The 13,244-nt window shown below is 44.9% G+C and overlaps 1 protein-coding gene across 15 annotated transcripts in view; it reads right to left on the bottom strand.

Annotated features, from left to right (window-relative positions):
- The window catches only part of LOC145276784 (uncharacterized), a 65,227-nt gene that overhangs the window by 42,628 nt on the left and 9,355 nt on the right, over positions 1–13,244 (bottom strand). For all 15 annotated transcript variants that reach the window (XM_080128083.1, XM_080128069.1, XM_080128075.1 and 12 more), the window contains exon 2: positions 746–824. In XM_080128083.1, coding sequence (XP_079984209.1) covers positions 746–824 — 79 coding nt within the window. The remainder of the gene's footprint in view (positions 1–745; positions 825–13,244) is intronic.

The following is a 13,244-nucleotide window of genomic DNA, read 5'->3' as shown; positions in this document are numbered from 1 at the left end:
CACAAAGTTTAACAAGGTTTTTTTAATATAGATCTACAGAATATTGTGATAAGTGGTTCAGTGTGAACAGATATGGTATAATAAATTATGGGGTTTATCTATTTTATTTTTACTTTCATCATAGTTTGCTTTGGTTTTGATACCCCCAAATTCGAAGCTATCTCATTGCAACCCTTCCTTTTCATAACCTATCATACTTTCATACATCAGAGTCCATTTTCTGTAGGCTGTTTTTGAACCCAGTCAATGATGGGTACTTTTGCTAGTATATATATATATATAGTTTTTATCATTCTATGTGTTACCTCTGTAAATAAAATGTCTATGTCAAGTTAGCTTGGAGTATCTTCATTTCTTTCAGACTTCCTATCATTTATATGCTACACACATATTTGGCTTTGGGCATAATATTCTGCAAGGCATTAATAGTTATATGCCAACACCCCACCCCCATTCATGACAATATTTACATCAAGATACACTTATATTTTGTAATAATTAAGTAGTTCTCTTCAGTAACATTTAATTATACCCAGAGTTATTTTTTCTTTTTATTATCATAATAAATACATAAATTTTTCTTTGTTCATAAGATTTATATAAATTTACGAGTTTCAGTAAAAATTTCCTTTTAAATTTGGATTTGTTTAATTGTTACATTGCAAACAATATTTTTTATAAAATTTCTTATATCTAAATATTTAAACAAAAAATAAAATGGATAGATTCCCAGGATGATACCTACCCGGTTGCTTCAAGACACCATTTGTAAAGGAGGAGACGTTATTTGAACCTGCACCTTCTGTGAAATACCTGACATGTCCCTAAAGAAAGAAAAAAAATTTTTTTTAAACATGAGCAGAGTTTTAATCAATTCTTCTTTTATTTTTAAACTTATTAAAAAAATATAAATTTATGTAATGTTTAGAAAAGAAAAGAATCCAGATCAAAAATGTTATCAGTTGTAATGTTCTGAGACCCCCCCCCTTTTTAAATTGCTCAAAGACGTTAGATATCAACAAACTGCTTAGATTAGCAACTTGTTCTAACATTTTTAACATTTTAAAAGATTTAGAATGAATAATTAAATCAATAATAATTAATAGCGCCTGTTCTACAAGTATTTTAATGGTGGATGCTCCGATGAACTACAAGCCCTTGTACCCCCTCGACGTAAATACCCCCGGCAAGCAACAACGTCTCACCCCCACACAGTAGAGATCCCTAGATGTAAGAAAACCTTTTACTTTAATAGTTTCTTTCCCAGAACTGCTAGACTTTGGAATTCTCTTCCAAGTTTCTGTTTCCCCAACTGTACTGACATGAAAACGTTCAAGTATAATGTGAACAGACATCTTGCTGCTCAACCCCCTACATAGTATCCCTGCAACTTATGTTCCTGATAGTAGTCCCTACATCAAAGTGTCACTGTGCCTTGTTTGGGATGAAAATCTAATAAAAAAATTTTAAAAACTAGTAAACTAGACTTTTTAGCCTGTTGACTTAGAATGACTGCTTTATACCAAATTGATGGTTGAATATGGTTAAATTTGTACTCATTTTTGTATTAAATACTAATCCATAACTGTTCATTGAACAGATACCATAATACTTAGTTATCATAAAAATGGTCCATCAGAATTTCAGCCAGATTGACCCAGTAGTTTCCGAGAAAAAATGGATTGGACAGACAGACTGACAAAGAGTGCTTTATTATATAATATCAAATAACTACTTAAAAAAAATCAATTAACAAATATGGAACATGTCATTATGACCAAATCATTAAATTACAAATCATATTTGGCAAATGCAAAATAAAATTGTATTACATAATAATCAATATTTGAAATCATATTGAAAAACATTTTTATAGCAATAATAAATGAGCTGAAATTTAAAGAAAAAAAAGGTATTTTACAGTTTTTGTTTTACCAACTGCATTTTTAAAACAAACTAACATTTGTTAATTCCACTAGAAAAAATATGCAACTAAAGGTAACATATTTTTACTATTATATCACCACCTAAACCTCCCCCCTCCTCCAAATGTAACATAGCGCGTAACATAATCACGTGAGGGACGTCACAGCTGTAACAAGAGAATGAGAAAATAAATATTGTTGTACAACAATACAAAAAAAAAAAAACGAGTTGAAGTTATTTTCGATTCTTGGTCTCCTTTGTGACCGACGCTACAGCATGTTGGTTCCTGGACAACGTTACCCAAACAAATGAAGATAATTCCTAGAAGGATGGTATCCTGGTGAACGAACATATATAACAGCCCTCACCCTCAGGAGAAAATAATACTCAAGAGGATGGTCTTATGACAACAAAACAGATACTACCTTATCCACCTACCCCAAATTGAGCATGAAAAGATAAGTCTGAAATAATAAATAAACTGAATTTATCATTAAAAGCATAGTAAAATTAGAAGTAATAGTATGGTGTTGACTTTAGATAGATACCAAAGTTCATCAGTAATAGAAAGCCAAAAATTGTCAGAACAGGATTTTTTTGCTATGTCATTACTCATAGTTGATGGCTTTCAAGGAGACGATCTAGTGCATCTAGAGTCATGTCAGGGTTGCTGTTTGAGCCAACATGATGCAAAACACAAAATTGGCAATGAGGACAATGCATTACTGGAGACCTTCCTTGAGGTATCCGAAGAATGCATTTCATGATTTAGTTCAATTTCAGATAAAAATATACAGAATGTCTAGAGTTTTCCATTTTATGGAATGATACTGATCGACTGTTTGCGGGTGTGCATAGACATTTAACTTAATTATACAAACTTTTCATTAGATGGAAGTTCTTGAAGAGGCTCATTTGTTTCAAATATCTTGGCTCCATCATCACTGCAACATTGAAGAAGAGGAAGCCATCAACAATCACATCAGCAATGTCCATCTCACTATTTGCCGTCTTCAATCTTGGCTTTGGTCCAGATCTCAAATTAAGCTTAGTACCTGCATACATAAAGCTCTAATCTGTACCATTATACTGTACGGCTGTGAAACCTGGCCAATGACAGCAAGTGACCTACCAAAGCTTGAGGTGTTCAATCACTGCTGTTTGCATCGCATCCTTCACGCTCATATGCAGCAATTGTTCGTTCTCATTGCAAACTCAAGACGTTTTCATTGCTTCAGTCACATTCTTCGTCGTCACCCAGAAGATTTCATCCACAAAGTCATTGAACCAGCCCTTCCTCAGGGTTCGAAAAAGATGATGCAAAGGTCAGCTGAAGACCTCGTTTAGGATAATGAAACATGATATCAAGCCGATTCTGGACTTTCACTTAAATGAGATTCACTGTTTGAACCACGATTGGTTAACTTTTGTATCTACTATGGTGGCGGACTGTCATACCTGGTCAGCATTTGTTCGAAATGCTGCAAATTCTCTGGATGGAACTGACCCACCCAACTTCAGGGTAAATACCGAAAAAAGTACAAGTATACAAACTTTTATGATTACCTGTTTCGAATTTGGATACAAATAATTTTTTTTAAAGACTTCTTCAAAGAAGGAAATAAAAGAGTGAAAAACCAAATATGAAGGTAATTTAATCTCTAATGCTTTGTTTTAATTTTTTGCATTAAAACAATCAAAACTTTTAGAAATTGAAATCACATCGTGTTCAAAATTCAACCTGTTGAAAACCAACATGAAGCTGAAGGATATTTGGGCCATTTTTTAATCTTCATAAAGAACGCAAAAGAATTATTTTTCTAGTTAAACTAATATTACAAAGAACTGAAATATGGAAAAATAGCTGTATTGACCAGATATTGCCTGGGAGTCTTCCTTTTCAGTTTTGTTTTGCACCCCCTCTTCCAAATTATTTTTTATTTTATTAATAAGACGAATTAGACAAAATTGTGACACAACTATAACAATTTTTGTGAAATCTCTATTTTAATCTCAATTTATAAAAGGATTCGATTTAACTTCCAAACTTTCAATTTTTTAAAATATACTAATTTGCTAAGAATTTTCGGTTATACTGAAGATTTCAACTTTAAAATAGTTGCCATTAAAAACATAAGTACTTGTGCAGTTTAAGGACAGTGCTGAAATAATAATGCTATTATTTAGGAAACCCATTCTTAACATGGAGGGGGGGTCTTTTTAACTATTCTGTACTTTGTCGCGGCTTGGCCGCTAACAAACAACAACAACAACAACGACGGCATTACAAACGACCAGCAATTAATAGACTCTACCAAAAATCAGCAGTAGCAAGTAAACAACAACAACAACAACGACGGCATTACAAACGACCAGCAATTAATAGACTCTACCAAAATCAGCAGTAGCAAGTAAACAACAACAACAACAACGACGGCATTACAAACGACCAGCAATTAATAGACTCTACCAAAATCAGCAGTAGCAAGTAAACAACAACAACAACAACGACAGCATTACAAACGAACAGCAATTAATAGACTCTACCAAAATCATCAGCAGCAGCAATGTCGGCGGCTGTCACGTGATTTCAGGGCCCCGTTGTAGAAAAGAAATTTAAAAAAAACATCTTTTCTACAACAATAACAAAAACAACAAACTTTAATTTCCTGGAAAAAACTTTGAAATACAAACAACGAAATCCTTCAGCATCGACTGCTCGTAAAGAACACATCCGGGAATTAATATTAACTGTTGTTTATAAATAGAAACAATTTCCTGCCCGTCCCCGGTATCTAGCAGCCCTCTGAATATTTTCGGCGATATTTTCGCCGCTCGTTGGCTTGGTTCTCATGCAAAGCTCCGCACTTGCTCACGGTTCCCTAACCGTTCGACGCTCGCGCAATCACTGTGACTCCAGTCTCACCACTGTAGCAGTCCAGTCCACTACCACTACAGTGGCTCCGGTCTCCACGCCGTAGAAGTCCACTACCACTACAGTGGCTCCGGTCTCCACGCCGTAGAAGTCCACATCATCACCACGACTCTGGCCTCCATGTCGTCTGTACCTTTCATACACTGACTTCTTCCTTCAGTGTCAGTCCGATCCGAGCGTCCGTCCGTACTTGATGAACACTGAACCCTCAGTGTTGCCAATTCGCCGTCCGTACCTCTCATACACTGACTTCTTCCTTCAGTGTCAGTCCGATCCGAGCGTCCGTCCGTGCTTGATGAACACTGAACCCTCAGTGTTGTTAATTCGTTCGTCTGTACCTTTCATACACTGACTTCTTCCTTCAGTGTCAGTCCGATCCGAGCGTCCGTCCGTACTTGATGAACACTGAACCCTCAGTGTTGCCAATTCGCCGTCCGTACCTCTCATACACTGACTTCTTCCTTCAGTGTCAGTCCGATCCGAGCGTCCGTCCGTACTTGATGAACACTGAACCCTCAGTGTTGCTAATTCGTTCGTCTGTACCTCTCATACACTGACTTCTTCCTTCAGTGTCAGTCCGATCCGAGCGTCCGTCCGTACTTGATGAACACTGAACCCTCAGTGTTTGCTAATTCGTTCGTCTGTACCTCTCATACACTGACTTCTTCCTTCAGTGTCAGTCCGATCCGAGCGCCCGTCCGTACCTAGTGGATGCTGAAAACTCAGTGTTGCCAATTGTCCGTCCGTTCCTCTCATAGCCTGAGGCTAACGTATCAGTAACATCTCAGTCGGACCCAAGTCAAACAATCACCCGCATCAGTTACCACGCCGATTCCTCCGACGTCATACCAGCTTACGGCGAACCGACAAGCATCCCCCTTACCGAATACACCGGCGACGGATCCCGGACCAGCATCGCCCAGTGAACAAATTTGCATTTGCCACCCTTTCGTTTGTTTAAATAAAAGGCGAATCTTCGTCTTTAAACTAAACCACCAGAGTTTGTCATTTCTTCTTTGTCCTGTTGTTTCATTCCTTGTCCTTGTGTCTGATATATATTTAGTTGCACGGTCAGTTGGCTAACCACCTTCAGGCCTCCCCGCAACAAGTGGTGACCCCGACGTGATACTACAGACACAGGCTTGGAAAAATAGACAGGCAGAGAAGATGGCAGAAAGCACAGAGCCGGAGATTAACTTTTCTGCCCCGCTGGTCCAGTTACCGCCTTACAATCCAGTGAACCCCAGGAGTTGGTTCATCCAGCTCGAAGCAATTTTTGCAGCCCGGAGGGTCGTTCGCCAGGACTCGAAATACGCCTCAGTGGTGCAGGCACTACCTCCATCTATGGTAGAAGAAGTAGAGGACATCCTCCTCAACACTCCAGAGCAACTCCCATATACCTGCCTTAAGGAAGCAATCCTCAAGCGAACCGGCCGTTCAGACGAGGATCTCATCAGAGACCTATTTTCGAATGTGACTCTCGGGGACAGAACCCCATCCCAGCTCCTGCGACTGATGAAGAGCCGACTCGGCAACAACAGCATGGCAGAGCCCATTCTCCGCGGTCTTTGGTTGGATCGGCTTCCGCAAAACATTACCCAGGTCCTGGCACTAGTACCCGTAGAGACGCCCCTGGAAATAGTGGCAGACTCGGCCGACAAAGTATACTCACAGGCACACCAACGGATACATCATGTCGAGAGTAACCCCGGGCACCGCTCACGACGATTGGAAGACGAACTTACTCGACTGCGAGCAGAGCTGAGAGAGCTCAAACTCTCCCTACGCCAGAGACAACGTAGCCCAATACCCCACACCCGGAACCGAAGCCGTACCCGCTCCCCAAGCCGAGGACAAAGGAACCTCCCAGGCACATGTTGGTACCACCAATCCTTCGGTGACCGGGCCCAAAAATGCCAACCTCCTTGCAATTACAATAAGGCCCAGGGAAACGAATAAACCGACAGACAGCGACGACTACTCCTGTCGGGACACATCCACACAGTCGTCTTTTCTATGTGTGGGACCGTAATAACAGTCTCAAATTCTTAGTGGACACCGGCGCCGCTATCAGTGTTATACCACCCACCAACAGACCCACCCTGAAACCCACCTCCTTTCAACTTCGAGCGGCAAATGGATCAACCATACAAACCTTCGGCAACAAGGAACTAACCCTCAACCTCAGGCGGGATTTCAAATGGTCATTTACATTGGCCGATGTGAAAACACCATTACTCGGTGCCGATTTCCTGGCCTATTACAACCTGTCCGTCCACATGAGGACAAGGACCCTGTCTGACGGCGTGACCTCGATAAAAATCATAGGAACCCCTTCAAGCCTCAACACGACGGGAATCAGCGTGGCAACACAACACGATCCACGGTACGCAACCATCCTGCACCAGTACAAGGACCTAACTCAGCCCATTAAATCTACCGATGCAGGGGAACACCAGACGCAACACCACATTAAGACGACCGGACAACCAGCATTTTCCCGACCCAGAAGACTACCTCCACACAAACTAGCTTACGCCAAGAAAGCATTTGAAGAGATGTTGGCGGACAACACCATCCGCCCATCGGACAGCCCATATGCTTCACCACTGCACCTGGTACCCAAACCGAACGGCGAGTTCCGTATATGCGTGGACTATCGGAAACTAAATTCATCCACGGTCCCCGACCGGTACCCCGTTCCTCACATCCATGACTTCGCCGCCGGCCTACAGGGAGCCAGAATTTTTTCGAAAATAGACCTGACTAAGGCCTACTATCAGGTCCCAGTGGCCTCAGAGGACATCCCAAAGACAGCAGTGACAACTCCCTTTGGACTCTTTGAGTTTACCAAAATGCCTTTCGGATTACGCAACGCAGCCCAAACATTTCAGAGACTCATAGACGAAGTCTTGCGTGGACTACCTTACGTCTATGCTTACATTGACGACATCCTGGTGGCTAGCAGAGATGCTGACCTACACGAGAAACATCTGGATGAAGTGTTCCGCCGCCTAGCACATTACGACCTCCGGATCAACCCAGACAAATGCGAATTCGGAGCACAACACATTGACTTTTTAGGCCATCACACCGACGCTCGTGGAATCACCCCTCTGCCAGAGAAAGTAGAAGCTATCCAGAATTTTCCGGTACCCACATCAATCAAGCAGCTGCGACGTTTCCTGGGAATGATAAATTTTTACCGAAGATTCATCCCAGGATGCTCAAGTCTCCTCACCCCTCTGACGAATATCATACAGAGAAAAAACAAACCCATCTCTCTGGAAGGCGACCAGCTGAAGTCCTTCCACACAGCAAAAGCATCACTGGCTAACTTCACGAAATTAGCACACCTTGACCAGGACGTCCGAACGCGGATATTCCTCACGACAGACGCTTCAGACACTGGAGTCGGGGCCGTGGTAGAACAAGAAATCGATAATCAGCGAAGTCCAATCGCATTCTTCTCAGCTAAATTATCGTCGGCACAGTCGAGGTACAGCACCTTCTCAAAAGAACTCCTGGCAATATACCTTGCCATCAAGCACTTCCGGCACCTATTGGAAGGAAGACATTTCACGGTTCTTACAGATCACAAACCGTTAACAACCTCCCTGTCAAACAACTCTGACAAGTATTCGACACGCGAAATCAGGCATTTGGACTACATTTCGCAGTTCACGTCCAACATCCAATACGTGAAAGGAAGAGACAATGCTGTTGCCGACGCCCTGTCCCGCTCTGACGTCAACTCTATTGAAGACGGCCCACTCAGCCAAGAGATGATAGCGACAGCTCAGGAATCCGACACAACCCTCCCTGAGGCCTTAGAAAACACATCTCTGCAACTAAAGGAATTTCCGGCACCGTGACCTTGTACTGCGACACAAAGTTGAGCAATCCCAGGCCCTACGTACCACCGGCACTAAGGAAACAAATCTTCAACCACTTTCATGGATTATCACACCCCAGCAAACGGGCAACCGTTAAACTTATCGCTGACCGTTTCGTCTGGCCTAACATGAACTTCGATGTCCGGAACTGGGTAGCGACTTGCCTTGAGTGTCAGAAATGCAAAGTCCAACGACACACGAAATCTCCACCAGGCACATTCAACAACCCTGACGCACGATTTAGCCATATTCATGTCGACATCGTCGGACCCCTCCCGATGTGCCAGGACTTTCAATACCTCCTCACCATAGTCGACCGATTCTCCAGGTGGCCAGTAGCAGTACCCATCAGTGACACCTCTGCTAACACTGTAGCAAAGACAGTACTGCGAGAATGGATAGCCATCTTCGGCGTACCCGGTATCATTACCACAGACCGAGGTGCGCAGTTCCAATCCTCACTTTTCCAAGGATTTACGCAGATGCTCGGCGTTAAACATATAAAAACCACCGCCTATCACCCATGCGCCAACGGTCTCGTCGAACGATTTCATCGAACACTCAAAGTTTCTCTATCTACGAAACACCCCACTAACAACTGGGTGGATGAACTCCCCCTAATACTCCTATCTATCCGGAACTCTCTCAAAGAGGATTTGGAATGTTCACCAGCGGAAATAGTATTTGGCACACCACTCTCCTTGCCCGGTCAATTTTTCGATGATACGAAGCTTGACCTCACTGCTACAAACTCTTTCACCCAAGAACTACGCCATAAAATGGCCCAGTTAAAGTACTCACAGCCAAGGCAACCCACACCAAACACCCACGTTCCACAACAGCTCCGGGATTGCGAATTTATTTTCATCCGTAATGACGCGGTCAAGAAGCCCCTGACACCGACATACCAGGGTCCCTTTAGAGTCCAGAAACGCTCGGACAAGCACCTCACCATCGAGCGAGGAAATCGAACAGACACCGTCTCGATCGATAGAGTAAAACCTGCTCGACTAGAGAAATCCATACACGAGCCTGAACGCAGCTCAATCCATAGAGATCCCCCATCTGCACCAGAAAGCATCCGGGTACAACCTGCTCCACCAGAGCCAGCAGCGGATCATGAAGCACACACCATCCCACCAAGAAAAACCCGTGTAGGAAGGAAAGTCACCTTCCCAGAAAAATACAAATCGTACATTTACTTTAATTGATAACGATCAATTATCCAGGGAGGGGGCCTTGTCGCGGCTTGGCCGCTAACAAACAACAACAACAACAACGACGGCATTACAAACGACCAGCAATTAATAGACTCTACCAAAAATCAGCAGTAGCAAGTAAACAACAACAACAACAACGACGGCATTACAAACGACCAGCAATTAATAGACTCTACCAAAATCAGCAGTAGCAAGTAAACAACAACAACAACAACGACGGCATTACAAACGACCAGCAATTAATAGACTCTGCCAAAATCAGCAGTAGCAAGTAAACAACAACAACAACAACGACAGCATTACAAACGAACAGCAATTAATAGACTCTACCAAAATCATCAGCAGCAGCAATGTCGGCGGCTGTCACGTGATTTCAGGGCCCCGTTGTAGAAAAGAAATTTAAAAAAAACATCTTTTCTACAACAATAACAAAAACAACAAACTTTAATTTCCTGGAAAAAACTTTGAAATACAAACAACGAAATCCTTCAGCATCGACTGCTCGTAAAGAACACATCCGGGAATTAATATTAACTGTTGTTTATAAATAGAAACAATTTCCTGCCCGTCCCCGGTATCTAGCAGCCCTCTGAATATTTTCGGCGATATTTTCGCCGCTCGTTGGCTTGGTTCTCATGCAAAGCTCGTACTAATTTTGACGTTTTCTATTCTTTTTCAGATTGTTCAGTGTCTGGAACCGACTTAAGCAGCCGGCAGGACTAGAGGTTACCCACGTACCCTTTTGTGGTGAAGGCCCTCTAGCTTCCAAATCGGCGGGTCGGGGAAGGGCACTGGGCCAACAAAGTAGATGGAGCAGGCCTCTGCTCCTGCCACCTTGGGGGACGCCCCAGGTGTAGGTGCCGTGAAGGGTTTGGGGGGTGCCGTCCCGAAAGGCACCCCCTTGTCGAGGTCGAGAAGGGTCTCGGGGGTCGCCACCCCCAGTTCGGAAGGGTCGAGTGCCGGTGCGGTTCCGGGGGTCGCCACCCCCAACTCAGAAGGGTCGTTTTCGGGTGCGTCGCGGTCGCTTTCCACCCCAATAGCGTCTGGCAGGGTTGCAGACGCCGTGCAGGGCACCCCCAGTGCAGGTGCGCCCGGTTGGGTGTCGGGCACGGGGATGACCTCCCAGGAGGACATCCCTAGATCAGTAAATTCAGGATGGCCGTGGATCATGCCTGATACGGAAACAGCAACGTCCAGGGAGGAGGAGATCGAGGCCTGGAAAAGATTTGTTGAAACCCGAGGTGCATCGTGGAAAGGAAAGAGAAGGAGGCGTCCCGCAAGGCGTTGGGGCAAGGAAACGCCAATGGTTTCGCAGTCGGCTAGGAGTAGCCCCAGAAAGTCGTCAGAAGATAGCCTGAGGAGAACGAGGTCCATGGACGTGTTTGTAGTGGATGGGTGCTCCCCGGGTGTGGGGGGATCGAAGATGGTGGAGTCGGAAAAGAAAGAGGAGTGGCCAGCTCTCTCATTTACGGATTCCCCGATACCAGCAGCACAGAAAACCCCAGCACAGAGGACCCCAGCAGCAGCGGTAACAGTGGAGGCAACAGCCAGTGAGACCAAAGAGAGTTGGGGGCCGAAGCAATCAGCACCAGCGAAGTCCCCAGAGTACTATAGAAGGCTTTTTGAGGACAAATATAAGAACCTGACAAAAGGGAACCAGATAGAGGTGGTTCCAGAGACACTGATGAAGATAAGGGAGAGATCAGTGTCCCTGCTGACTCTGAATGCCACCGGAAAGGGCCTTCTGGGAGTACCGAAAGACCGCATGATGGAGCTGCTGGGGGAACTGAGGATCCCCGCTCAGTACGCCGTTAGACGCTTTAACGCCATGTGGGAGGTCCTCTTGCCAACAAAGGACGATGCAGAGAAGCTGGCAAGAGGGGATCTCACATGGAAAAACATCAAGGTACGGCCAGAGTACCTTTCAAAGAGGAGGACGCTGGTCACAATTACAGGGGTGCCGTGCTTTCTGGAGGAGGAGCAGCTGGGGGCAATCATGTCCCAATATGGAGAAGTCGAAGGCATCGAGGCGGTAAAGGGCCCCCGGAATATAATGTCGGGAGACTATAAGATCAAAATGAGGCTGTCCCGCAAGGAATTCCACGGGATCCCGGCCCAATTCACCTGCGAAGGCTGGTCACTCGCCGTCATTGTGGAGGGCAGAAGACCCCAGTGTTGGCAATGCCAAAAAACAGGCCACGTAGCGAGGTTCTGTCCTCAAAGACAAGCCGGAATAGCCGAAACGGGCAAATCGGCGGAGAAAAACCCCCCAACAGAGTCAAGGAAGGAGGAAGCAGCCCCAGCAAAAGAAAAGTGGAGCACAGTGGCGGCCAAAAAGGGGGCAAAGAAACAAGAGCCGGCTCCACAAACTACAAGAACAGTGGCAACAGCTACAAAAAGAAAGGCGAGAGGAAGCTCCTCGGGCTCAGACAGCGAAGGGGCCGAGGACAAACAGAGGGAGAAGAGAGAGAAGAAAGACGACAAGCAAGACCAGATTACTGAGCTTCAGCCGCAAAGCCCCCAGGAAGAAGATCAGCAAACCCCTCCCCTATTCACCACTCCTAACGAGGAAACGGAGCAAATGGAAGCTCCAGTAGAAGTTGTCCAAGAAGCCCAAGAGGAAGAAGCAAAGGAGAAAAGGCTGGAACAAAAGTCGGCAGCCCCGAGGGAGGGGAAAACCAGGAAGCACCCTTTCCTTCCCGGGGAACAATTATGCAACGCCGACTTAAGTAACGCGGTCTCGGATTTAAATGGGAGACAGAGGCGATACTTAACGGAACTGGAAAGTCTCCGGAAAGTGGACGGAAAAGAGGTGACAGACCCTAGGAACTTCCAGGATGCTCCGTCTATTATCACTTTCGTCCGGGTGAATAGGGGAGGAAGAGCGAAGGCGCTATGGCGCATGATAGAAGCAGCCAAGTCGGCCTTCGGGGGCCTCAAAATCGTGGACGGGGAGCACCCATCACTTGGAAAAATAACAACACAATGTGAAGGGAGGGTCCCGCTTTATGTTCACCCCTCCCTTTATAGGGCTCTGAAAATGACGTTCCCCTTGGACGTGGGGGGCCTGGCTCGAGACGGACGGCTTACGTCCGACCTGCTCACGGGCAGTCTTGGTCAGGCCTTCGACGTCCTCACTCCCGAGGACTTTAGACCCTTAGTTGAGGAATACTTCTAGTTAGGGAATCATGGCCTTGAACCTGGCTAGCTTAAATGCGAGGGGCATGAGGTCTCGAAGCAAGGCTGCTCGCGTGCTGAGGGACCTCA

The sequence above is a fragment of the Euprymna scolopes genome, chromosome 5, assembly GCF_053919585.1.
Source record: "Euprymna scolopes isolate OS-2025 chromosome 5, ASM5391958v1, whole genome shotgun sequence".
NCBI classification, from domain to species: Eukaryota; Metazoa; Mollusca; class Cephalopoda; order Sepiida; family Sepiolidae; genus Euprymna; species Euprymna scolopes.
Note: the sequence above shows the minus strand (reverse complement) of the source record. Positions and strands in the feature narration are given on the sequence as shown.